General features: G+C 43.2%; 1 protein-coding gene across 10 annotated transcripts; it reads right to left on the bottom strand.

Moving 5' to 3' along the window:
- Positions 1–102: 102 nt before the first annotated feature.
- On the bottom strand, positions 103–26,973 carry STRADA (STE20 related adaptor alpha). Of its 10 annotated transcripts, none has more exons than XM_024195186.1 (14): positions 26,890–26,951; positions 24,017–24,044; positions 22,930–23,014; positions 21,346–21,403; positions 19,566–19,594; positions 12,471–12,573; positions 11,747–11,868; positions 9,714–9,822; positions 9,463–9,586; positions 8,057–8,228; positions 5,938–6,042; positions 3,635–3,876; positions 2,335–2,377; positions 103–1,568 (listed from the first exon to the last, which is right to left on the bottom strand). In XM_024195186.1, exons 3-14 carry the CDS (start codon positions 22,963–22,965, stop codon positions 1,416–1,418), a joined length of 1,296 nt encoding a protein of 431 aa, XP_024050954.1. In that variant the 5' UTR covers positions 22,966–23,014; positions 24,017–24,044; positions 26,890–26,951; the 3' UTR covers positions 103–1,415. The 10 variants fall into 10 exon arrangements, with proteins under 10 accessions (XP_024050954.1, XP_029768096.1, XP_024050952.1 ...); XM_029912236.1 differs by lacking the exon at positions 26,890–26,951 and adding an exon at positions 13,845–13,891 and having other exon boundaries at positions 19,566–19,589; positions 22,954–23,014; positions 24,017–24,363; XM_024195184.1 differs by lacking the exon at positions 24,017–24,044 and having other exon boundaries at positions 26,890–26,973.
- Positions 26,974–27,526: the final 553 nt, after the last annotated feature.

The following is a 27,526-nucleotide window of genomic DNA, read 5'->3' as shown; positions in this document are numbered from 1 at the left end:
CCTGCATAACAGGCCAAGTCAGACTGGTCAAGGAGAGGGACCCTTCAGCATCTGCACAGAGCTAAGGAAATACAAGGAACACTTCAGAAATACTTACATTTTTATTTGTTTTGGCAACAAAACTAGAGTAACAAACTTTATTCGAGTTCAAGTACAGTTTATAAACACAAAAAGGACCTGTTGCCAGTACCACTGCTCTCGGTGACCACCAGTACAGGACCGGATTCTCAGTGCTTCATTGAGAAGGAAGCTCTATGATGCTTAGAAGGATGAACAAAAGGCCTTAAAATGCAGTCTGGAGAACCGGACCACCCCAGTGAAGGGAGAGCTGCCACAGCAGCAGAGGGTCCGCCAATGGCAGGGCACAGAAAGCAGCACACAGAGAGCGAGCTCCCAACTTACCTTTCCCCCTCCCATGGTAGGTTCTCAGAAACAGAAGCTGGCCAGCACGTTTCATGCAGTGACATTAGCCTTGCTGCAGGATGGGACCAGCCAGATAAATGGCATTTGTTGTAAAATATAGTATGGTGCAGTTTCAAAGACATTCAAAACTACATCTTACTTTTAAAAAATGCAGCTGGTGGCTACACGAAGAGGCAGGAGCAGCTGGTTAGTCCCAGAAGCCTGGGGTGCTCTTCGGACCTGCACGTCAGGACATTCAGCGCCACATGGCAAGAGTTTAAACAACAACAACAACAAAGATCTACCCGTCTCCTTGAAGAGACGAATGCAGCCTTGCAGAGGAATCTCCAAGCCTCTGAGCATGGCTGGAATAGAAGGGGACACCTTTTTCCAGTGCTGCCTGGTCTTCCATTTTCCTCTCAATAAAGCAGCAGGCTCAATCGGTTATTGTGAAAAGAGTGACCCCGTGAGAAGAATGCTACAGTGATAACCTGGACATTCTCTTCTAGACCGCCAAGTCTTAGAAGAGTTGCATTCCTTCTCCCCTCTCCCACATTTGTCGCAAAGGCACCCTTGTAAAGGAACAAAACAAAGGGTCTATCTAAAGATAGGCTAAAGACACAAAGAACCCTCTGAACTCTGGACATTAGAGAGTCAGTAACATGGGGAAAACGACGTGTATGGAGACCAACAAATTGGGACTGACTCAACTCTGGCGAGCAAAACTAATACAGCCTATACCTGATGCTCAATAGCAAGAGCTGGGAGGCTCCTGGCACCAAGCAGGAAACATTCAGCATTTCCTACAAACAGCTCCCTTTTTCCAGCTAGTTTCTGTCCAAGGGTGATTCCAGGCTCTACTCCTCAAGTAAACAGGTGAAGTTCCTTACCATAGTCATGTAAACTCTTCTGCATGTAACATTCATCGCGGCTTCATTTGAGAGGGGTCAATAAATTACTATGTCCAGAAAGCTCCTTCAAGGGCTTAGAACTGTATTATTTGCCACGTTGCTCTAGAATTCCCAGTCATCCACCTCTAGCTGTTCCAGACTGGATACCAGTCCAAAAATGCCACTGGGATCCTGTGGCCGCGTACCTTCGAAGTTGGTGATTGGTGTGACAGGGCGCAGTAGTTCAGGAAGTGCTTCGGACGCACGACGTTTGATCTGGGGGCGGAGGGAGAGTTAGTTTTGGTTTGAGCTGTTCTCAGAGGCAACGGTTTTACGGCATTAGTACCATTCGCACCACATGTATGACATCACAATATGGACTGGGCTAATAGCAGCAGCACAGCCAGCTGGCCAGGGACGTCAGTCCGTCTAACCCAATCTTCTGTTGCCCGAGTTAGGAGCGCTGCAGGGTTTGGCGCTGTGCCCTCTAAACTTGGTGATAAACCTCCTCCATCTTTTTCTAGTGACACCTCTCTGCCAATTCAGAAACAGTGCTGATGGCACTCCGCCTCTAGGAGAGGCCGGCAGAGTTTGGAGGAGGGCAAGATCTTTGGCACTGCTGCCAGAATACCCCCTCCTCCACTGACCCCAGTACTTAATGAAATCGAAAAAACAAATTAGGAAAGGGGGAGGGGGGGGGGGAAGAGAGAAGGGAAATTCAATGAGATTTCTTTTGAGTTCAGATTATAACCAGAGAAAAAAGCTAAGACGATTTTGTACAACTAGTAGGCTGTCCCCAAACATACCCATGCAAGCCAAGCTCTTTGAAACTTGGTCCTTCCTGGCTACAGGCGTTTAGCAAGAACCCCCAGTCTAAATGGTGCTTTCAGTGCTGAGCTATCCAGAGGGGAGGAGTCAACAGCAACATCTTCCCACTCCCATCCTCGGAACTCTGCTCCCCACAGCTATGGAAACGGCACAGGAAGGGGTTACCATGGGAAGGCCACAGCCCTCTACCAGAAGATTTAATGAACCACTTTACCTGCTTGAAAAAGGAATGATTCAGCAGGGTGCTTGCACTTGGCCTGTACAAAAGAGAATTAGAAGGGAACGAATCACCATACAAGAGTTGAGTGTGATTAGCGTAAATGACACTGACCTTCTAACAGCTCTCCTTTGGGTCTTTACAAGCTCTTTACAAACAAACACTCACCCCCTGTGAGATATAGGGCAAGATTATTCTTATTTTACTGAGTGGGGAAACTGAGGCACAGACAGGGGATGAGACTTAACCAAGGTCACATAGCAAACGAGTTGCGAAGGTTGGAACAGAATCCTGGTCTCCTGACTCAGGGTTGTACCTCGCCCGTTTATACACCGTAGCAACTTTTATCCTCTAGGCATCCCCAGGGGGATTGACAAAGGAAGGAGTTAAGCACCTTTGCCATTAGAATCTGCTTCACAAGAGGCAAAGTTGTTGGCCAGAATGACCAGGTTATCCCCTAAAGATTTCTCAGAGGGTCATGGGATCTGTAGCTCCTTCCGGAAGACAGCAGCATGATTGAAGACAGAGCAATCAATTAACTGAGAAGCCATGTGATGCAGTTATCACAGGGACAATCACTGCCCTGTATACTCCTCTCCCCTGGACAGCGAATGAAGCTGTACCCGAGGACACAGCAAAAACTTCTGCTAGCCCAAATTATGAATAGTCTATTCTAGTTACAGAGAAGTTTACCACAGAGTAAGATGACAACACGGCCCTGGCTAACTAGAAAAGGAAATGCTGTTCTTGCTCTGTTCTCAGCTTTTATTCATTGAAGTCTCAAGATGAGCTCTCCTGGTTGGATAATGAAACTGTTTCTAGGACAATGTGGTCTATGAGAATGGGAGTCGCCAATCCTGAGTTAGTTTCCCCAATATGCCACAGACTCAATGTGCAGCATTGGGCAAGACATTTAACCTCTCTGCCTCAGTTTCTCCATCTGTAAAATGAGGAAAACACCTCCCAGGAAGGTTGTGAGGCTTAATAACTGAAATTCTTTGGGTTCTCCGATGCAAGGTCCTATCAAAGTGCTACATATTCTTACCGCTTTCAGGCTATATATTTATAGGTATTCCGGACAGTGCTTTTGCAGTACATATGGGGCACCTATTCACACAGCCATGCTTTTAATCAGAGATCACTGAACGAAACGCCAATACTGAGACCCAACTCAAAAGCCATGGTGAGAGATCAGGATTAAAACAATTTTTAAACCACAGAGTCCATAGTTATGTAGCCAAGCCCCGAATGGTGTTTAGAGCAGATCTGTAACCAAGCATTCCCATTACGGCTGTACCTCAAGTCGGAGTTACGCTGCAGGCACTGCTCTACGAAGTGATGGAAGTGGGGTGAGAAAGTCCGATGGTAAGGGTGCAGTGTTGACTCCCCATTGGCTGCCCTCACGTTGCTAACTGCCATCCCTTCACCAATCCCGGAGTTAGCACACGAGCGGGATGTTTTCATGGTCAGCTCCTCGGCAGGGATCGTGGTGGTGTCTAGCAGGCATGGAACAGTTCCGTTCAGCTTCTCCAACAGCATCTGAAGTGGAATTGGATGAAAGGACGTCACATGCATGATACAGACTAGACATTTAAGAGAGCAGGCCAGGGTGTATCTGAAGTTTAAATACTCTGCCACAATCTTCAGTTGTGTCCTGCAAGTGGTCTGGGGTCTGCATGTGTTGTATTTTCATTCAGCACTGCTCTTACTGCAGGACTTAGACACTAGTGTCCTGAGTTCCTGTTCTAACATAGATTGTATTACATGAACTTTATGGGCCAAATTCCCTTCTCACACAGGGCCCCTTCGTGCACACTCCAGAGCGCTCTCAACCTGTCAGCAATTCACAGTATCAAGCCTGCTGCGTGGTTCCATGAAGTCAGAACAGTTACACACACGTTACAGTGCAGCATTCGGCCCCTTGCAGCGGTCATACTTGATGGCAAGTCTGTAGGTCTCCTAATCCAAGAGGCAGGCAAAGTTCTTAATTCTTTGTTATAACCTGGAATGATGCCACATCCAGATTGTCAGGGCAAGGGTGGAGGTGGTTGTAGGGAGGAGATCAGGGCACCTCTGCTTTCATATTAGATTCCCCTGGTTTGGGATAGTTGCTCTCCTGGAGCTCCTGTTGGATCCTGGTTCCCTCAGCAGCATTTAGTCCCCTTCATTCTTGCACCAAGGTTTCATGAAGTGGCTCAATGTGAAAGTTGATTTGGGTTAAAAAGCAGAAAGGGGAGAGTAGATCAGGAGGAAGCAGCACGTCCAGGGCCCGTTTACATAACAAACCTCCAATAACCCTACACTTATCTAGGAATGCACAGAACAATGCTTTCTGTTTGGGAGTGATGTTATGATCTGGACTGGACACCAGAGCTCAGGAAGCGTGAATGCTCCAACTTGGCACAGGTGACATGTAACAACCCATCTACCACTGCTCTCAGTAACCTGTGTGCAGAAGGTTGTTATAAATGTTAATCAAGTTCTGTACCTGGACTTTTCTAGCAGTAGGATGGTACATTTCTAATCTGTCTTTCAAGGTGTGCCCCAGAACCCTACTAGTGTTAAAATGGTTCCCTGGGAGAAAACAGAGGGTGACACCAAGATGCTCTGGTCAATCTGCAAATGAGGACTGACTTATTTTGAACTGAATGGACCTGCTCCTGCTTCCACTGAAACCAATAAGATTTGATAGAGACCTCAATGGGAGCAGGATCTTGACTGGTATTGGAGGAGACTAACTGTAACGGTCTTCAATTCTCTGTCTACTGCACTGTTTGTAATACACCTCTACTCCAATAGAACGCGACCCGATAGAACACAGTAAAGCAGCGCTCGGGGGGAGGGGGAGGGCGGGGCTGCGCACTCCAGTGGATTAAAGCAAGTTCGATATAACGCGGTTTCACCTATAACACGGTAAGATTTTTTTTGGCTCCCGAGGACAGCGTTATATCGAGGTAGAGGTGTATTAGATTCTCAGGTTTTATAGAAATCCATACAACATGTGGAGAGAGGAATCCCTTCGAGTTATGGATTTGATTAAGATTAAAGGAATGGCTCCAGGAAAGCAAGAAGAAAAAAAGGGAAGGTTTTATTACACATCTAAAAACTCCAAAAAGGTGTCAAGTTAATCAATAATAATCTTACAACAGAGGCCTTCAGAAGAAACTCCATATTTTGGAACATTTAAAAGAAGACTGGAGACAGAGCACTAGAAAATTTACTGTAGGGAACAATTCTGCACTGACGAGGAGATAACCTAATAGAACTTTTCCAATGCTAATTTCTATGTATGCCTTTATGTACCTCTGAGATGCAGACTCTGGTAGAGTGGAAGTCAGCAGTAGTTTAACAGGTAAGAAAGGAAAGAAGAGAGGCAAGGGTTATTACCCTTGCTTTTGTGCAAAGAGTGCCATTAGAGATCTTTCATGACCTCAAGAGCTCAGAATCTGTCACATCTCATTACAAACACAGCTGCTGCCAGTAACTTGGTTCTTTGCATTTAGGTATTATTGACAGATACAGAATTCAATTTCCTAACTGCACAGCATGCAGTTATCAGGTTGGGATGGAAGGAGAGCCCACGCAGCTTGTAAACCCTACCTGAGTAGCAGGCATGTCCTTGAATGGGACGTGTCCATTTGCCAGTTCACACGCTGTTATCCCCACACTGTAAATGTCGGATTTTGCATCATAACCCTGGAGATTCTAGAACCAAAGAGTGGGATGGAGAGAATTAGCTATAAAGTCAGTGAAGTGTTATGCTTATCCTTGTGGGAATCTGATCAGGTACCTGAAGGGGAAGGACAAAAAAGCAAACAATTAAACCAAAAGTACCCCAGTTCCCACAACAGAGTATCTGTAGATGTTTCACACTACAAGGCAACAAGGTTTGAGGTTGTTTGTTTTAAAAAGAAAATGTAGCTCTCTGTGTGCTGGTGATCAGTTTCTTTGGAAGGAGACAGAAGGAGGACTGCCCAGTGGTTAGGGCGCTAGTCTGCGACTTGGGAGATCCAGGTTTAGTTCCCTGCTCTTCCACTGAATCCTGCATGAGCTTGGGCAAGTTACTTAATCTTTTAGTGCTTTAGCTCCCGATCTGTAAAATGGGGATAATAGCACTGCCCTACCTCACAAGGAGTTTGCAAAGACAATTAGACTGTGAGGTGCTTCAGCACTTGGTAACAGGGGCCACATAAATACCCAAGATACATTCTTTTAGATACAGAAAGAGAATGACCATTTCATGTAAACCGTAACTCAGAAACTAGAATTTGGGGCATGCTCCATCCAGTTCCCCTCCATTTCACACAACTACGCAGACTCCCCTCTGGAGCTTAGCCCCCGTACAGGCGCAAAACTCCATAACCAATCTCTAGTCCCGGCCTTTTCTGAAGGCTTATTTTGCCCCCATTGATAACCTGCTTCCCCATCAGGACGGGCTGATTACACTGCTGCTGTTTTTAAAGGAAAAAAAGAGAGACAAGAAAGAATGAAAACTCATCAGGAGGAAAGGTGACGCTAAAAGTCTCTTCGGGTTTAACTTTTGGGAGCAACGCACAGCACAGCGGCTCTAAACAGTGAGCAGCCAGAAACCCAGAGAGCCATGGGAACAGACTGACAACACAAGGAAATGCGTATAACAAGATCAGAGACAAGCATTATTACACTCATTAACATGCTACGGTGACAGCATGAGTGCTGTTAGCAAGGGCTACGTGACAGACCTGGCATTCAAGATTCCACCCAGTTTAAAGGAGTCTGTTTTAGCAGCTCTCCTGCCACCCCAGGTGCCTATCTGTGGGAGAGTAAACGGTCTTTCTCCCAGTTGCCATGGAGAGATCACTGAATACCATATCCTATGGCAGGGGTTCTCAACCTCTTTCTTTCTGAGCCCCCCCCCCCCCACACACACACACACATGCTATAAAAACTCCACGGCCCACCTGTGCCACAACTGGCTTTCTGCATATAAAATCCAGAGCCGGTGTTAGGGGGTGGCAAGCAGGGCAACTGCCTGGGGCCCCACACCACAGGGGCCCCCAAGCTAAGTTCGGCTTCAGCCTCGGGTGGCGGGACTCAGGACCCCAGACTTCAGCCCTATGGGGTGGGGCTTTGGCTTTCTTCCCTGGGCCACAGCGAGTCTAACACTAACCCTGCTTGGCAGACCCCCTGAAACCTGCTCATGGCCCCCCCAGGGGGCCCCAGAGCCCTGGTTGAGAACCACTGCCCTATGGAATGAAAAGATGCCTCTGTGGGCAACTCAGAAGGCTCACGTTCAGTGTCATGGGGGCAGTACGGCTAACGGGCTGCGCTTGCCACCAGGATATGAAATGCCAAGTTGACATGAATGGGGGTCTGGAATGGGGGTCCAGAGCAGTATGACCCACTCAGGACAACAGGCAAGTTTTGTCATTAAAATGCCAAAGGCCCAATTCTCCTGCTTGCAGAATCAGAGTAGCTCCCATTGAAACCCATGGTGGGGGAGAATCAGGCTCCAAGAAGGTCTGTGCTGCCTTTTCCAAGAACCATGATACAAGTTGTGTTACACGATCAGATGCTCTCCTCAGGCTACAAAATTAGCCTGAAAATAGTTCCTTGCTTCTTGGCAAGAAATCCCAGCAACAGTGAAGGACATGGGGGGTCTCTGTCCACTAGTGAGAAAGTCAACAATGAGGAAGAAGAGGAGAGTGAGCCATGAAATGACAGTAGTTCTATACAATACCTGCTGCAAGACTTCAGGACTGAGCCATGGTAGGACCTTGATGCTATACTTGGGGAAGTCGTGGACAACTCTGAGCCGCTGCCCGTGGTTGATCATGCTTAGGTTACTGCGCAGGCCTGAGAGGTACACCTTCCCATCCACAGAGATCAGGATGTGGCTGGCTTTCACACTCCTTAAAGCAAAGGGGACCAGAAGTAGGAAGTCAACACACGGTCAAGGATCATCTACCTTAGAAGGATGTTAAATTCCTTACCAGCGTCCATGTGAGAAGGTTATTCTATAGGGATTTAAGGAAGGCATATTCTGAAGCCTAGGCACATTGAGCATCCAGTGAAAATATGTGACAGAGTGAGTACCAATAGCCTAGAATAATCAGGTTTTGAAACTTACGTCCAAGTATGTGTGGCAGCCATGTTAGCGTTTATCAGGAAAAACATAAATCTGATTAAGGGTCTGGAGGCACTGATTTAAGAGGAGAGATTAAAAGAGATAAATATCTGCTGCCTGGCAAGGTGATATTTGCATAAGCATAAATAAAGCCTCATCTCTTAAAAAAAAAAATGCAACTTTGTACCATTAATCTAAAAGAAGCTAGGAGAGAGAACTAAAAGTGAAAGTACCTGGAAAGTATGAAACCGTAATTTATTGGCCATTCCACTGGATGAAGGAATAGGCTATCACCTCCCTGACATGACACTGGGACAGTAGAGTGAACAATGATGGAAGGATGGGAATAATGCAATCTGCTCATTCCCTTAGAGGTTTTGCTTGGATATTGTGTGATGTCATTACAACCACCATAAAATACAGATGGACCCGCTTCACTGAAGCCTCAACACAGAGGCGTAAACTACATCAGAAAGACCCCTCTGCACGCTAAGGATAGAGAAGAATATTCACCCAAGGGAGGGCAGATGGTTGCCTATCCACTGGAGGGGGCAGCTTTAATTCCTATCTGGGGCTCCATGGAAGTTAGTATATCCCTTGAGTATGCCCTCTTCCCAGCTAGCCTTCCAACTTCCCTGGTAAAAAGGAAGATGCAGCTGTTTTCTGCTGTCACAACCTCCCTCCTCTCATCTTTCCACCTTGGGAACCCCGTGGCAGGGTTTACTTCAGCAAAAGCTTAATCTAGCCCCAAGTTACCAGTACACTTTGCCTCAGGAACACTCTGCGGTTTGCTTTTTTAAAGTACTATTTCTGTGGTAATGAGAAGTCCAGGACAGGACAATGGACATGGACAATGAGGCGCTCCACAGCAGCAGCAGGGCAAGCTCCCCTGCACTGGCAAGCTAGATGCAAACCATATTCTTATTCCAAATCCCTTGAGATACCTAGTCCCATCTGGATGAATATTGTTTGTAAGCATTTCCTACAGAAAGTGATAAAGAGAGCAATTTCCTTTTTACCTATGTACATAGCCCATATGGTGAATGTAATCAAGAGCCTTCAGAACGCCCTGGAGGATATAAGCGATAGCCAGTTCACTCATTCCATCCATGAAATGGGTACAGATTAAATCCTTTGCAGAACCTAAAGAGATGAAGAAACGTTTTTTGACAGAGCAGGAAAAACAGAGGACACTCACCTAAATAAAGATGATTTCACAGATGCTAAAGCAGCCTGGTCAGATAGCAAACATATTCTCCTCTCCACCTACCATAAGCCATGAAGGAGGTCACTACCCATAGCTCATTGTCAGCTATGAAGGTCGCTTTATATGGCACAATGTTGGGGTGGTTGAAGAGTTTGGACACATGAAGCTCACCCTAAAAGCAAAAGGATATTTTGAATCAGTACAAAATAAATAAATACAAAACTCCAGATATGATACAGAGGAAGGTTAAACTGGACGAAAAGTAGCACTTTGATTGTCTGCCAACAGACTGACTTGAATCTTCTCTTCACCTGAGAAGATCTCGTCTCTCCTTTTGCAGATAAAGAGGGAAGATATAACAGCTAAAATAATCTCTCACCAGAGTAAGATTTTCCTGGCATGAGGTCTGTGCATAGGCAATAGTTGCTTAGCACTGAATCCAGGAGCTCCCAAGTTAGTGCAACATGTCTGGCAATCCCAACTTCCAGCATAAAGGAATAATCATGTGGGAAATTTTACATTAATTCAAAGAACACACATACTAAACCCCCACCCCAAATATCTGTTCTGACAATCTCTGCGCAAGGGCTACTTGGTGTTTATATCATGATGTGTCAACATTAATACCTATTTGAATGAATTTACTGGAGAAGGATAAACAAATTATGGCATCAGAGCGCCTGTATTTGGAACTTGATACAATATTTCCTTGCACTAATCTTCTTTTGAAACGGAGGAGCACATAGGATGCGATTACAGCAGTTTGGTACGGAAAGATCATTGGGTTTTTCCTCTTCAAGTGCAACGTATAATCCTTTAGAAGAGAACGGATTAGATACAAGTCTTGATTTTAACCGGAAGAACAATCCCCTTAGAACAGTGGTTCTCAGCCAGGGGTATGCAGAGGTCTTCCCGGGGGTACATCAACTCATCTAGATTTGCACCTAGTTTTACAACAGGCTACATAAAAAGCACTAGCAAAGTCAGTACAAACTAAAATTTCATACAGACACTGACTTGTTTATACTGCTCGATATAGCATACTATATATATATATTCATTCCAATTGATTTATAATTATATGGTAAAAATGAGAAGGTAAGCAATTTTTCAGTAACAGTGCGCTGTGACACTTTTGTATTTTTATGTCTGATGTTGTAAGCAAGTTGTTTTTAAGGGAGGTGAAACTTGGGGGTACGCAAGACAAATCAGACTCCTGAAAGAGGTAGAGTAGTCTGGAAAGGTTGAGAGCCACTGCCTTAGAATAATACTCTGCTTTCATAGCAACTTCCACCTTGGACCTCAAAGTACTTTACAAACATGAATCACCTCACAACATGCTTGTGAGGTGGGCAAAGATCCCCATTTCACAATTCAAAAAACAGGCACAGAGAAGTGACTTGCTCGTGACCAGACAGCAGCTGAGCTGATTCCAGAGAACCCAGAACACTAGAAACTCAGTCCAGTGCACTAATCCCTAGACCAGGGGTAGGCAACCTATGGCACGCGAGCTGATTTTCAGTGGCACTCACACTGCCCAGGTCCTGGCCACCGGTCCAGGGGCTCTGCGTTTTATTTTAATTTTAAATGAAGCTTCTTAAACATTTTAAAAACCTTATTTACTTTACATACAACAATAGTTTAGTTATATATTATAGACTTATAGAAAGAGACCTTCTAAAAAGGTTAAAATGTATTACTGGCACGCGAAACCTTACATTAGAGTGAATAAATGAAGACTCGGCACATCATTTCTGAAAGGTTGCCGACCCCTGCCCTAGACACTCCACCATCAGCTTCAAAATAATTTTAGAAGTATCATCCAATTAACATTTACAAAACTATAACTCAGTCTGAAGGAGTGTCTACTGCCAGCACCTTACAATGGTTTTTTAATTTGACTATTTCTTCATTAGGATAATTGGTCTTTGTGGGCCAGAATTGCAACTACCGTGTTAAAGTTGTACAGCATCCTAGATACTTAGCAATGGACACCTTAGAAAACATTAAACAACCTGCAGCTGAGATCCTAGGAGTCATGTTCTTTCAATATACATGAAAGATGCTGTGCCCCATTCTAAAGATTGTAGCATCACCTGCAAGAATGTCACCATCTCATTGGTGCAGGCTTCCAGGTTAATCCTTCTGACTGTGACATACTCTCCTGATGGTTTATACCTGGCCAGGTTCACAGTCATCAGCTCCTCAAAGCCGTGGCCTGAAAAGAGAGTGAGGTTAACCCCATAAGCGCAAATACAATTGACTGTGTGTTGTGGGAGAGCTTCCACCAACACTTCCTCCTTAGCAATTACCCTCATCCCGCCTCTCACCTTAACTGTTTTCGATGGTCTTGTCTAATATAAAAATTTGCCTGTTCTACATCACCTTCCAATTTAAAGCACTCTGCATACAAAACCAATTACTTAAAAACCTGCTGGGAGGTACCTCATAATATTCCTATTTTACAGATTTGGAAACTGAGGCACAGAGAGATGAAGTGACCTGCCAAGAGCCATACAGGGAGCTAATGGCAAAGCCAGGTATGAGACTCAAGAGTCCCAGCTGATACCCTTTTGCTTCAACCTCAAAACCATGCCTCCTCTCATCTAGTATTTATCTTTTACTTTGACTGTAAGAGCTTCAGGACAAGAAACCCATCTTAATTTACATTTTTATACAATGATTTTACTACTACTAAAACAAAAGAAGAAAGAAAGGACATTTTACATTTCAGAAAACCACCACACAAGAAAAAGTCAGTACCTTACAAAGGAAGAATTCACAAAGAATGAGAATTAGGTGTTTTTCTGGGAACATTACCTATTATGGTGAGCAACTCATAACAGCTGCTGTCTGGTAAAAAGCTGCTCATGGTGTCCCTTTTAGGGGAAGATGCTATCGACTCGGAGCTCGCATCATTGGTCTAGAAAAGCAAGATAAAAATCAGAAACGGATATTAACTACATCTAGTAGAAAGATCATCTGTTCCACATTATATTTTTGCACATGCTCATAATATCAGGACATATTTGAGTATAAAAGCTAGCTGTGTCTGCTGTAAATATCTTTAGCACAAACGGAAACCCAGGAGATACCTCCTTCCAGAAAAGCCAGACAGCTGCTTTCTATGACATGTAACCAAACAAGGTAATTTACCATCTACTATAAACCAGAAGGTCTTTTTAAAAAAAGATTTTAACAAAGACAATTACTGTTCCACATGACAGCATTATTCCACCCCTTTGCAATAGCCAGGTTTCTCCCACTCTTTACAGACTTCTGCATCATCATCTGTTTGCTTGTTCAGGGGTGATAGACTGAAGGCCTGTCTATGGTGGTGGTGGGAGGGGGGGGGGTTCCTGGCTGAGGTTGCTATTTTTTATCCATGCATGCTCTCTCTGTGGCAAAGGCTGACAAAGCTGAACTTGTTTTGCTGCAGGAAGAAGGGATGAACCAACTAAGAAAAGCCCAAGATGCATAGATCAGACACACATGGAAAGAAGCTCCAAACGGGAGCAAAAGTTTAGCTGCAGCAAAGAGCTAGTACAAATTAACACAGGAGCAGAAGTCCCACGTCTGCCAGCTTGCATCTGTTCACTACAACTAAGAGAGAGCTCCCTGCTGTATCTACATGCACAAGCTGAAAAGACAAATGTTCTTCTCTGTTCATGCTGAATCATGCTTACAACTGATTAAAAACAAGCTGTGCAATTCAATACACAGGCATTGCAGTCCAAGTTGCATTACAGGAGCCGGTCTCAAAAACTGACAGATGATTTGATATGTGCAAAAAGAGGCCACAGTCTCTGGCAGCGTTAGAAGCACAGTTGCATTCTAATTCTCCTCGGTGGGGGGTTTCAGAGGAGCAAGAAAAGTCTATACATAGTGTTCAGGCATGTTCCATTATTGCAGTGTATTTTGTCCTTCAGTTACGCTTATAGTTAGATGAGTGACACAAGGAGGCTCCAGATTTTTCTCTCTGCAACAGACAGACCAAATCTGTTCGTTTTATGTCAAGTTTGAATTAGGTGAATTTTTCCTAAACTGCCAGAAACACTAACTCCACCTGGGAGCTGGAAACCCAGGTGTGTCCTTGCTGCCTCAGATCACCAGCCATAAATATTCTACAATCAGACTTTCCTGACAATTTTGCTATTGATGCATGCAGCAGGGGGGGAAAAAACCACAACTCACTCTCCTGTAGCTGCAGTGGAAGTGGAAACACACACTTTTTTCTGTCACTGAAAGAAGGAGGTATAATGCAATGACAAAGAGCCATTAAGTAACAAGAGGCTATTCTAACCATACCCACACTATGGCTTGGTCTACACTACAAAGTTCTGCTGGCATAGTTAGGAGCGTGAAAAAAATCTCACACCCTAGTCAATACAGCCATGCCGGCAAAACCCCTGGTGTAGATGCAATTACACTGGCAGAAGTGTACTTTTGGTCAGCATAACTAATGTCCTTTGGGGAAATGGTGCAGCTATGCTGGCAGAACTCCTTTGGCTGGTATATGCTGCATCTCCATTAGGGGGCTTTTGCCAGCATACTGTAGCTATTCTGGCAAAAAGCTCCATAATGTAGACAAGGCCTGTTTCTCCAACTAGGGTCTGCGGACCCCTTTGGGTCTGCAAGCGTACTCCAGGGGTCCGTGGGCCCTGCTGATCAACTCCTCCCCTCCCTCCCAGCACCTCCTGCACACCGGGAACAGCTGTTCAGGGGTGTGCAGGAGGCGCTGGGAGGGAGGAGCGGGGATGGAGCACGCTTGGGGGAGGAGAGTGGAATCATGTCCAGGGCCACCAGTCCCACTGATCATCTCCTCCCCATCTTTCCCAGTGCCTCCTGCACGCCAGGGAACAGCTGTTCCGTGGCGTGCAGAAAGCGCTGGGAGGGAGGGGGAGGAGCGGGGACGGGGCGTGCTCAGGGAAGGGGGCAGAAAGAGGCAGGGAAGAGGAGGAGCAGGGGAGGAGCGGGGGCGAGAAGGAGTGGTGTGGGGGCAGGGCCTGGGGCTGAGGGGGAGACTTGGGGGTCCGCAAAATTTTTTAAATAAAAATGGGGGTCCTTGGGTTGCTAAAGTTTGAGAACTGCTGCTAAAATATATTCTGAACACTTTAGTTCTAACTTATTTAAAAAACAAAAAACCTTACTCCATCTCCTAATGATTGTTTTTAAATGATTGTTGATTCAAATATTAAATACTTGCTTCTTTAAGCAACAGCTGATAAAGGACACTACCGAGAAGTAAAGGGGTCCTACAAGCATCCTGAATCCACTGGTTCTAAAGACCAAAGGAAGGTTTTTTCAGCACCCTAACATTAACAGCTGACACCACTTATGCATTAGAAAATGGAGTTCTCTTTAAAATGTTATGCATGAATTTGGCAAATGATTTTAATGTTATGAAACTGGATACATAAGCTTCCCAATTCCATCAACATACCTTAGTTCTAACCTGCAGTGCCCTCTGTTATTCCAGTCCTGGCCCCACTTCCCACAGCTCTACAAGGCCACCTCAGTGGTTTGAGCATTTGCCTGCTAAACCCAGGGTTGTAAATTCAATCCTTGAGGGGGTCATTAGGGATCTGGGGCAAAAATCTGTCTGGAGATTGGTCCTGCTTTGAGCAGGGAGTTGGACTAGATGACCTCCTGAGGTCCCTTCCAACCCTGATATTCTATGATTACTGAGTGCAGCATTCTCTAATATTACAGTCCTAGGCTCTGTTAATGCACCTCTATCCTGAGCCACAGCTCCACCACCTATTCCAGTTCTGGAGACTCCTGCTCACAATTCTATTAAACCTGCAGTGCTCGTGTTCCAATGGTGGGGCTCTCCTAAGCAGATAGCTAGAACCTGTGGCAAACTGACTGAAGCTTTGGCAATATGGATAAGCGTCCACTAGGAATCAGGTTTAGACCAAACTTCACTTGTGGCTTAACCCAGTTTTAGACTCGGGTCTTAAGAAGTCTTAAGAAAATCCGATTTGGCATAAAACTTGGCTGGGACAAACTAGAGACTAACAGACAGCTTCTGAAACAATTATGCTGGCTAGCAAGGCAGAATCCCTAGAAAGTTGCAAGCAACAACACAGCTTTTGGCAAACTTCAACATTCTTTCTTTGAGGATGATGTTAGTTCCATGAACATATGATCCCAATTTTTCTACCGCAATTAAAGTACTGGGAGCCAAGGAAACCAGCAGTTTACTCTTAAGCAGGAAGAGACAGTTTAGCAAAGGGTAAAAGTTTGCCAGAAGTCTCCACAGGCATTGAAGGGAAATGAAAAAGAACGCATCTGCTATGGACTCACTCATCTGTGTTTTGGCCACATGGCGATTCAATACATTTATATGTAAATGCGCTCTTATTAGAGAAATGCTAAGGGCTCCAATTCTAATTTTAGGAACATGGGTGAATAGGCTGTGTCTTATAAAACCTGCTGCAATGCATTCTCAAGATGTAGGCTGATTGTACAGGTTATATACCCTGTGTGAGATCAGACACTGGACCGCTAGGTCTACATGAGATTATACCTCCAGCTGCTGATAAACTAAGGGTATGTCTACACTACAGGATTAATCCGAATTTAGATAATTCGAATTTGGGAAACAGGTTGTATAAATTCGATTGTGCACGGCCACACTAAGCACATTAATTCGTTTTTTAACCACATTAATTCGGTGGTGTGCGGCCACACTACCCCATTACTTTAACCACAGTAATTCGGTGGTGTGCGGCCACACTAACCCTAATTTGAATTAACAAAATCGATTTAGGCGCTACTCCGCTCGTCGAGGTGGAGTACAGAAATCGATTTTAAGTGCCCTTTAATTCGAATTAACTGGCTCTGTAGTGTGGACGGGTGAAGGGTTAATTCGGATTAACGCAGCTAAATCCGAATTAAAGTCGTAGTGTAGACCAGGCCTAACTGTCAAGAGGGGAGGCTAAAGAACAGGCAATTTCACACCTGCCATCCTAGCAGGGGAAAAAAATTGGGACTAAAACGTTTCAAAGGTTAAAGTCGTGTTTAAATCAAACCAGAACCGAACAGATTTGACTCTTCAAATTAGAGTAACGAGATCAGTGGTGGAAGTTTACTTGATATCAGGAATCAGACAAAGAAAGAAAAAAAAAAAAGAGAGAGATGATAGTACGGTATTCAAGCTCTGCTCAGAATTCCAGAACGGCTGGTTGTTTCTGCTAAAATGATTGACAGTGAAACAGTAGACAATATTAACAATGGCGTTATTGGATATCAGAGTCAACGCTCTACTTGAGGGGAAGGGGAGAGTATAAACCTCAGAGAGCTATTGTTTCAGTCAACCTACATACTCAAGACAACATTGTATCAAAGGTCTGGAAGCTTAGTTTAAATTAAAAAAAAAAGGTTAAATATTGAAGAAACTAATGAGACCACCAGAAAAATGCTGGCACCACCAAATACTAGCTCAATCCATCACTTGCTTGGAACTCAAAACCTCACATCAATGAACAGGTCAAGAGTGACTGTCACTAACAGAAACTGAGGAATCTGAGTTGTTCAAATTATCTGCACATTTTTAAATGTAAGCTAACTAGAGTTCTCAAAATACCAATTATTATTAGGAGCATTTAACCCTTAGATCATTTTAACCTTGAAAAATTAAAAGGGTATTCTTAAAATTTCTTATCCTCAGTATCTAGGGCAATCAGTGCTGAATTAATGCATCAAAATGATGGAAGATTTGCCCTATGTCAGGAATTGTAGAATGACAAAAGTTGGAGATGGGAAAGATCCATCAGGTCATTACGTCCACTATCCTTGTTCACTGAAAGTTTGTTTCCTACCATAAATTAGCCTCAGTTCAGATAAAGCATCCAGTTTTCTATAAGCTTTCTACTTTTCTCCTGAACAGAACTGGGAGTCAATACTCCTGGGTTCTAATCCAAGCTCTGTAATACAGATACACTATACCTCCCTTTTCCCATCTGTAAAATGGGGATAAATGCCTACCCCAATGAGGGAGAGGACAAGGTTTAATTTTTGTAATAACCTCAGTGAAAGGCACTATATTATTTCAGCTCATGCAACTGAAGCACAAGGAGGTAAAAGCTAATCTTTGGTTCAGCCATGATTGGAATCTGGAATCCCAACAGCTCCAAATCTTTTGCTCTGGCCACTATGTCACACAACACTATCATTTGGCTGTGAATCGAAGGCTGCTACCCATTCTTATTTCTAGATTTCCATTAACTATTCCTACCAATTCTGACTTTCACAGTTAATGTCCAGTTCATTACATTTTCCATCATCTCCACTCACCCCTGTCAATGGCAGGACTGAAAGGAAAGAAACAGAGGCAGATGGAGGCCTGTGAAGCAGAAAGGCACCACCAAGGAGATGAAAATTATTCTGCAGCAATGACAGCTGCTCTGAAACTGTGCATTACGTAGGTGGTTTGCTTTAATACAATGCACTCCACATTTAGCAGAAGCCAACAAAACAGATGCAAAAAAATGAAATAAATCTAATACATTATTTTTTAACTATGGTGCAGGCTGTTTCAACCAAAATAGAACGTATCATCTGCTCCCCTTTAGAAATAATTCAATACATTAGAGACCTTGATTCACCTCTCTGCAGATAAACATTAAGTTTGAAAACTCTACAACTAATCACAGTATGCAGAAGGGGCTCTACTCAAAAGTTAAACACTGTATGAGATTGAAAAAAAAATTAAAAAAAGTTAAACTGAAATGTTATTTATGAAATATTGCAAAAAAGCTCCCCGAGAGTTTCACACAGGATAACTTTTGGTGTGCAGTTAAAAATCATGAAAGCTGTAAAATGAAGAAACGTGTGATTAGCTGCATGAAGTATGACATTCATTAAGGGCTAGCATTTCAGGCCTTTCGGTTAGGTTTTAAATTGGACGTATGTTTAAGGAAATTAGTTTTTGAAAGATAATTGGACTGTCAATGCCATTACCAAACCAGAGCTATGCAATGCCGGAAATTATTTGCGTTTGCCAAATCAAACGCTGGTGGATTAGATTTTGGATTCAATGCCGGGTGGAAGATAGAAGGTTTTGTTTTGTTCTTTACTTCCCAAGTTTCTCTTGCTCACTTTTGACTCAAACTACAAACAATTCCTTTCCCTGATTAAGTAACTATTGCCTTGTTTCTACAACCATCTAGGGGAATAAGATTTGTTTTAAATGAAAGAAAGTCAGCATCAATACTGCAAAGATGTCTAAAAGCCCAGGATAGCCTCCCATTTAGGCTATGTCTACACTGCACACCACTGGTGCTTTAATCAGGACCATGAATATGACATGGATTACAGGTAAAGATTCAGACTGTCCTGTTTTGGACTACACTATGTATTTTAAGACGGGAATTCCATAGCTCTCTAGGGAATTAGTCCTCAAGCAGAAAAGATTTCTCTAAGCAGATAGCAGCACCTGTTGAAGGCTCAAGACTGTTACTGTGGGCTCTGAAGGGAGTCAAACGGCTATGCCAATGGGTTTTCAGCAGGTGAAGTCCCATTTGAAACTGAAGGTTATCTAATTCTCAGTTTGATGCTGGGGTCTCTTTTGCAGATGTGGCATAGGGAAGAGAAAGGAAATCAAATTATTAAAAAAACTGGGCACTGGTTTTGAATGCTCAACCTGAGATAATTTGTGCCCTGTTTTCAGAACCACTTTTGAAAATGTGAGCCTAAGGAATTAAATCTCAGATTTACAGCTAAAACGTCACATGCAACAGCTTCAAAACCACACACCAAAATCTCCTTTCCAGGGTGAAACTTGTTTTCACACATGTAAAGCTAAATATACAGATGAAGTATAAATAAGGTAGAAAGAAAATCAAACTTCCACAAGGAATAATCTCCATGCAATGGACCACAGCACCACAGCCTGCAAAAATCACTTACTTTTCTCCGAGAGTCACCCGGAGGCTGCTCTGGAGTAAAGAAATTAATTGTTCACCATGTTTTCTTCAACAAACAAATACCCATTCAAAACATAGTTTGACTATATTTATGAAAATAAATAAATTATATGCCCTCAAAGCATAGTTTAGGTAATAGACAGGTATAAGGATATATTCCCAGGCAAAATCTTTAACTTACAATTAACATCACAACAGTAAGTAACAGACATTAGAAAACATATCAAAAAACCTAATTCTAAAAGTAAGAAGTTACACAGTTTCAATTAGCCCTACTGTTCATACATTTACCAAGACAAACATAGGTTTGGGAGATTTGTTTTGTTTTTAGATTGTAAACTTAAACCCATTGTTTAAAAAGAAATAGATTAATACATCTGATGGATTTAAATATTTGGGGTAAACTATTTTGGAAGTTTAATGAGTAATGCAACCAGTGTAGAAAGTAGCAGTTAAATTCTACATAATTCCAAGTTTCCCGAGGTAACAAAAATCCACATTTCGACAAGGACACTTATAACAAGGTTTCTGTGTAGCTAGGGGCTTAGATAAAATGGTCCAAATTCAGCCCTGGTATAAGCAAGTACAATTCACATTGAAATCAAATGAAACAGTGCTGTTAATATTGGGTTGAATTTTGGTTTAACAACTTCATGTCAGAGCAAAGTTTCTAATCAGATTTGTACATTAAAACATGACAGATATTTTTAAATGTATTTTCTTCCTAGAAGTGCAGTTAAGTCAGAAGAGTCACTGCAAAAAGCACCACCCACATCAGGAGCAAAGAGATACTAGCTACAGCTAGGTTTGAAATTGGTTCTGGTAGACCCATGCTTAAACATGTCTGAAAACTGCTGCAGCTAAACTGTTTTCAGCGACTGGTTGTAGGCAGGGATTAATTTAAAAAAACAGTGCTACCCAAACTATGCATAGCTTCTAAACATGGTAATAGTTTGTAACCATGGTGAGAATGGACATAGTGTAAAAAAGGTTTGATAGAAACCACATCTGAAATGGGGTTCAACATGACTACAAAGCCCAATGTGGAAGGGAAAATCTGCAGAATTTACAAGTCAAATGGAAGATTTTGCTTACTAACAACTCCACCTGGGATCTAATCATCTAGCTAGCTTCCTTTACATCATCTGTCACAAAGATTCTGTCATCAGAATTTAGCTGACAATTTTGCTAATGATGAAAGCAGCAGATTAAAATCCAGTTTACACTGTTGTCTCTACCCTAGAAAACGAAAGTGTTACTGTTTTAAAACTTGTTTTTTGCCAGTGAAGTCAGTAGGCCCGATTCAAAGATACTCAAGGAGCAGATCTATTGTGTAAGCTGGCACCATATTTATATAGTTACTTTACTGACCACAGTTACACCTAAAGGCTTCTCTTCTATCAGCTTTAATACTTTATTTTAACTAGACTCAGCAACAACATTTAGAAAATTTTCAGTTTCTGTAATTATCCTTTTCAAGTTCAAAATCTGTATTTAACAGAGAAAAAACTGGTTATTCAGGAAAGACCAGACTGCACTAATTTACTGCATTACAACGTTCTGAAGTTTGTACTACTACTGACTTTAAAATGAACTGCTGTACAAAATCTAAGTTTTTCCTTCTAAGTTTACTTTTGTTGGCCAATTTGAAGATAGTGCTATAAACTGATTTGTTCATTCATGTGGCACACTTACTTATACCAAACTGATGGGTGCTTTCAAGTTTAAAGTAAAAGATTTTTACTGAAGCGTGGAGTACTTACCTCCAAACAGTTCAAATTCTCTCAAGCCTTCTACAATGAACTTTTCGGACACCCACCGCTAGAGAAGAAAGTCCAAAGCCAATTAGTTATTCCACAGCTCATCCATTTTTATTTTATGTCAACCAAAACAGAATCATATAGATCACTCTGACCATTCTAACATGTATCTCCTTTGCAATGAGGGGAAATGAGCTAAAATTCATTCAGCAGCTGTAAATATTAATATTTAAACAGTAACAGACATACTGATAAACTGTTATTCTTTCATGTTCTGGAAGAAACTAAGTCAAAATGTTTAAAACTCAGAGCAGCCATAAAGGCTGATAGTGACATGATCTCTATCCACTCAGTTCAACTTTTGATTCACATCAAGATAGATTAGATACTAGAAATAAACTAAAATCCTGGGGGCATGGACTATGTCATTGTAAGCTGGTATAGTACTGAGTACACTGTTAACACTCAGTAAACATTAGTCATTTTACTACTCATTTATGGCAAAAATCTTGGTCAGCTTGCTGAAGCAATCAACAAGTTTACTTACATTTATGTTAATCTACCTCTATTTGAAGCAGGCTGGTATGAGAAAGAGTCCACATTTAATTGAAAAGAAGCAGGATTTCATTGTATCAGTATTTAGCACAATGTGAATGATGTTAAAATGTCAAAAGGGTCATTTTTACACCATTCACAGTGATCATGTCAGAAATTCTCTTCTGTCACACACACACTTTGCTGCTATCTTTTGAGTCGTGCTGAGACTTATGAAAACACATTCTAACTTTAAGGGACACCAGGTTTCCAATCATATTTAAAATACATTTCCTTACCTGCGTTACTGCTGCTTTATATTAAAAAGCCTTTTTAAAGTGGATCCTTTGCACATTTCATTCTCAACAATGTATCTTCACTACTTAGTTTACTTCCTGTTTAAGTGCTATACACAACAGTTTTTTTTATGGATTTCCAGCATTTAAAAGGAACCATTTTAAAACAAACAAACAAACAAACAAGATTTCATTTTAAGTTTAAAAGACATGAATATATACAAAATATAAATGAAACTTAACTAAATTGACAGTATCTTTTAAAGACATTTCCTCCATCTCTTTTTCAAAGGTACCATCAACACAGTTAAGTTTCAGCATTTGTTTTTTCTGTAATTTCTGTACATTATAAAACAATAAGTGATAAAATCATTTTGTACAATACATAAACAGAAAAAAGATGTATTCAACAATTAGCACTATCTAAAGAGAATGAACTCTGCAAAATGCACATTATAAGCATTTGGCAACACATCTAGCTCACAGATACATACCTTTTAAAAGTAACTCTCTTTCATAAATCAAAATAATCGTATTTAATTAAAAAATCTAGTTCTCCAGCAACAAGATAGATTATGGTCCCAATCCTGCAACAAGAACTGTGTGGGCAAGGCCTTGTGGAGCTCCAAGGAAGTCAATGGGACAGGCTCCACCCCACACAAGTTGTTGCAGAAACAGGGCTTATCTCCGTGTATAGGGAAAGATTTACAAAACCAGTGCTTTTTTGGAATAACGCTAGAAGCTGTTTAACACTCACCCTAATTCGTTCTGGGTTACTTACAAGAAAAGACATGGAATCCAGATTTGTAATGCTACTCCAAGTTCGTGAAATTAAAAATCTCCTGAAAATGAGAGCAAGACAATTGTTTTAAGAAGGCAAAGCAAATGAGCTGTCTCCACTCTAAGCGTTTCCAACAAATGAGTTCCTGCTCTGTTTATCTTGTTCCATTCTATAAAGCATGTCTCCAGTTGCACACATCAATACCTAGGTAGCTCTATTGACTGTTGAAAGATTAGAGCACAAAGGTTTTGTATTAATTAACTTTAACAAGCTCTGCCACAGAGACAAGTTTTGCAAGGTGAATTTTCCCAAACAGGTTCAGAAAAACCATTTAAAAAAAAAAAACTTTAGAAAAGATATTTCACAGAGGTGGATATGCAGTACAATATTTGGTAGACTACAAGTTCCACAGGGCAAGGACTCTTATCCTCCGTCTGTACTACAGCTGTGCAAAAAAACAGATTACCGTTCTCTAGCAATTCAGACAAACAGGGAAAATCATTTTTGGTCAAACAAAACATTTAGTTTTGATTTCAAGCTTTTAAATTTTTAAAAAATAAAATTAGAGAAAATTTATAAAAAAAAGTAATTTTAAATAAAAAACCAAAACATTGCATTTAAAAAATGTCAAAACAAAACATTTTAAGGGATTTTTTTTTAAAGGCTTACCACCCACCGCCACCGAAACAAGTAAGTGAAATCCACATGAATTTGCAAAATGTTTCTATGTAACCTGCATTTTTTGCCAGTTTTGTTTAAAGATTTCATTCAGCTCTAGCTGTACAGAACCTCGCATAATGGGGCCCCAGTGCTGTTTAGTTGTCTAGGTCCTACCGTAATACAAATGTTTAATAATTTCCCAGAGAGAATAGCAACAGAAAGGTACACAGCATGTTACACAGCTGTTAAGCAAGTGGCTGTGAATAGGAATATCTGAGTCCTAATTCTTCTGATTGAGTCCTAATTCTGCTACTGATTTGGTGCATGACCTTGGGCAACTCACTCACTTGCCCTGGTCCTCAGTTTTCCCATCAGTAAAATGGGGATAAAAACACTTACCCACCTTTGTAAGGCACCTCAGATGAAAGATGCTGTATAAGTATAAAGTATCATTATCTTGCAGGGGATACACAAAGGAAGCTTTATAAAATAGAACTGCTGCAGCGTCTCAGTAGGATCAGTGTGGAATGTCCAGAATACAGTATATATCATCCCCGCTGACAGTTACAAGAAAAAAGTCTGTCCACTCCCCAGTGGACAAAACCACACAAACTTACTTGATCATAACATCGACTGTTCCAAGAGGGAAAAATAATCAAGTGAAATCCTTAAACATGACATCCATCACAATCTCTTCACCACCTAGAGGATAACTATATGCTCTCTGAAATCCAACCAACAGACAAAGGGGGAGGCCATCATAGTGCTCAATCATGATGACTGCGCCAACCAACAGCTCTCACCATCTACTATAAAGAACTCAAAGAAGATCCCACACCACAATTCACACAGGAATTTAAGGATATCATCAAATCCTACCCCCAAACAACTCCAAGAGAAACTCTACAACCTCATCCCCCACAAACTTGTACATGCGCCTCAAGATACACAAACAAGGGAACCTATGCAGACCTATCATATCTGGCCATGGCACTCTGACTGAAGGAATATCAGGACTCAAAGACCATCCTCAAACCACTCACCACACAAACAGCCAGTTTCCTCCAGGACACAACCCATTTCCTGCAGAAACTCTACAACATTAACACCATACTTGCCACCAAAGATGTCACCTCCCTATAAACCTACATCCCTCACCATGATGGTGACGCTTGCCTGCCTTAAATTTCTAACAAGACAATGGACAATGCTCAGAAATCCACCCCAAACACATAGCCAAACTCATCCATTTCATCCTCACCCATAACACCTTTACATTAACACTTTGGCGAAACCATGGGAACAGCCGTGAGTACTAGGATGGCTCCCCAATATGCCAAACTCTCCCTGGGCCACATTGAGGAAGAATTTCTGGAGAAAACGCACCGCAAAACTAATGATATATCTAATATACATTGATGATATTTCATCCTCTGGACAGATGGCCTAAACTCCCTCATAGATTTCTACCACCACTTCAACAACCAACACCCAACCATCAAACTCTCTCTAGAACACTCCCACACCAGCATCAACTTTCTGAACACCATGATCAGCATCAACAATGGAAACCTACAGAAAACTAAATACAAGACACCCACAGATCACCACACTCACCTCCACAGATTCAGTTATCATCCCAGACACACCAAGAAATTTATTATCTACAGCCAGGTGCCCAGATACCACAGAATATGCACCAAAGAGAAAATCCAGAATACATATCTTAACACGCTGGTTCTCAACCAATGGTTTGGGGCCCCCTATGGGGCCACGAGCAGGTTTCAGAGGGTCCACTAAGCAGGGCCTGTATTAGACTTGCTGGGGCCCAGGGCAGAAAGGAGAAACCCACTGAATGGGGCTGAAGCCTGGGGCTTCGAGCCCTGCCACCCGGGGCTGAAGCCAAAGCGTGACCAACTTAGCTTTGTGGAACCTCCTGTGGCGTGGGGCTCTTGGAAATTGCCCAGCTTGCTACCTCCTAACGCTGGCCCTGGCTTTTATATGCAGAAAAACAATTGTGGCACAGGTGGGCCATGGAGTTTTTTTGGCATGTTGGGGGGAGGGGGGGGGCGCATCAGAAAGAAAAAGGTTGAGAACCTCTGCCTTAACACACTTAAAACAGCCTTCACTAAACAAGGACACTCCACCAGAGAAGCAGACGACATCATGGAATGGGCCGTCCAAATACCAGGGAGAACCTGCTTCAAATTCAGGGAAAAAAACCCTCCACTGATCACATGCCCCTAGCTGTCGCCTACCACCCCAGGCTAGAACCGATACAGGGAATCATCAAATAACTACAACACATACTTGATGGGGACCACATCCTGCAAGAAATCTTTCCCAAACCCCCTCTTCTGGCCTTCAAACAACCTCGCCAAGCTCACCCATCAGAAGCAAGCTCCTCGCAGTCCAGAACTCACCAATTCAAAACAGCACCAGACCCTGCCAGAACAACAGATGCAAAACCTTCAGACATATCTTCACTGCTTCGATGATCAACCCCGCCAAGCCAATACACACCTTTCAAGATCCATGAGTCCTACACAGGCCTATCACAACATGTGGTATACCTCATCCAGTGCATCAAATGCCCCAACAACGTGGGTGAAAAGAGACTTTGCTCTTGAATGAACTTGCACAGAAAAATGATCAAAGACAATAACACCCTATCACCCATGGGCAAACACTTTTCACATCTGAAGAAGTGGTTTTTTTACCCACGAAAGCTTATGCCCAAATAAACCTGTTAGTCTTTAAGGTGCCACCGGACTCCTCCTTGTTTTTGTGGATACAGACTAACACGGCTACCCCCTGAGACTTTTCACAAAGTGATCATGCAATATCGGCTCTCTCAGTCCTTATCCTTTAAGGAAACTTGCACTACATCTTCACAAGATGAGCCTGAGAACTTAAATTCATAACTCTGCTGGACACTTAAAAACCCTGGACAGACCAGAAACATTGTTGTAATGGGCCAAAAAACCCCCAATCTGTAATACGCTGTGCCACCTACTAACCCTCCTCTGTCCTATAACTGCCAATAGTTAATTACCCACTTCACTGTGAAAGGGGCGGGGGGCTCCAAGTGCTGGGGGCGGGGAAAGGACCAGGGCACACAACGAGGGGGGGGGGGGGGACGGGGGCGGGGAAGGGACAGGGGACGACAAGGGGGGGGGGGGGGGGGGGGGGGCGGGGGGGGGGGGCAGCCCGCCCGCGGGGGACGGGGGGGGGGGGCTGTGCGGCGCGCCGTGAGCCCCTGCCTCACTCACTCACTCTCTCCTCCGGCTCCAGGCGCCGCTGCCGCTTCCCCGAATCCCCGGTTACCTGGAAAAGGGGGAGACGCTGCGTGCGTGACGGGATGACGTCACCACGCTGCTGCGTGGCATGCGCACTGGGCCTCTGACCCACCCAGAGGGTAAATGGGCGGGGGGAGAGAGACAATCCCTGAGCCAGGCCCATGGCCACCCCCCTCCCACACGGCACAGGGGTGGGGTGGGGTTGGTGGGGAGGGGCGCACTCTCTGAACCAGCCACATAACTAACCCCCCCCCACCTGCAGTGGGGAAATGGGGGGGGGCAAGCCTGGAGTCAGCCCTATAGGACCCCCCCCACACACACACACACTCCAAGTAGATGGGGGGGGCGGGCTCTGAGCTAGCCACACCCACGCTGAATGGGGAGGGGTGAACACGTCCTCAATTCAGGGGGCGAAAAGAGAACCCCTGAGCCGGTTAAATAACGCCACCCCCATCTCCATGCTCCAGTGGGGGGCATGCAAGAGGCCCAAGCTGTGCACTTATCTGTGGAACCCTTTAGGTGAAGCTGCGAGCGAGAGCTGGCCTTTTGCCTCAGAAACATTGCAGGATTGTCCGTCCTTTGTCTGACACCCATAGATTGCAGATACTGGAGGT

The sequence above is a fragment of the Terrapene carolina genome, unplaced genomic scaffold, assembly GCF_002925995.2.
Source record: "Terrapene carolina triunguis isolate 2854851 unplaced genomic scaffold, T_m_triunguis-2.0 Scaffold193, whole genome shotgun sequence".
Lineage (NCBI taxonomy): Eukaryota > Metazoa > Chordata > Testudines > Emydidae > Terrapene > Terrapene triunguis.
The sequence above is the reverse complement of the archived record's forward strand: the minus strand, read 5'-3'. Positions and strand labels throughout refer to the sequence as shown.

Coding starts and splice junctions, on each gene's coding strand:
- STRADA (XM_024195184.1), bottom strand. CDS start 22,965: ATGTCTTTTCTTGTAAGTAACCCAGAACGAATTAGG. Junction 21,404..22,929: donor GTAACCCAGAACGAATTAGG/GTGAGTGTTAAA, acceptor TTTCTTCTCTAG/CGGTGGGTGTCCGAAAAGTT. Junction 11,869..12,470: donor TGAGTTGCTCACCATAATAG/GTAATGTTCCCA, acceptor CTCTCTTTTCAG/GCCACGGCTTTGAGGAGCTG.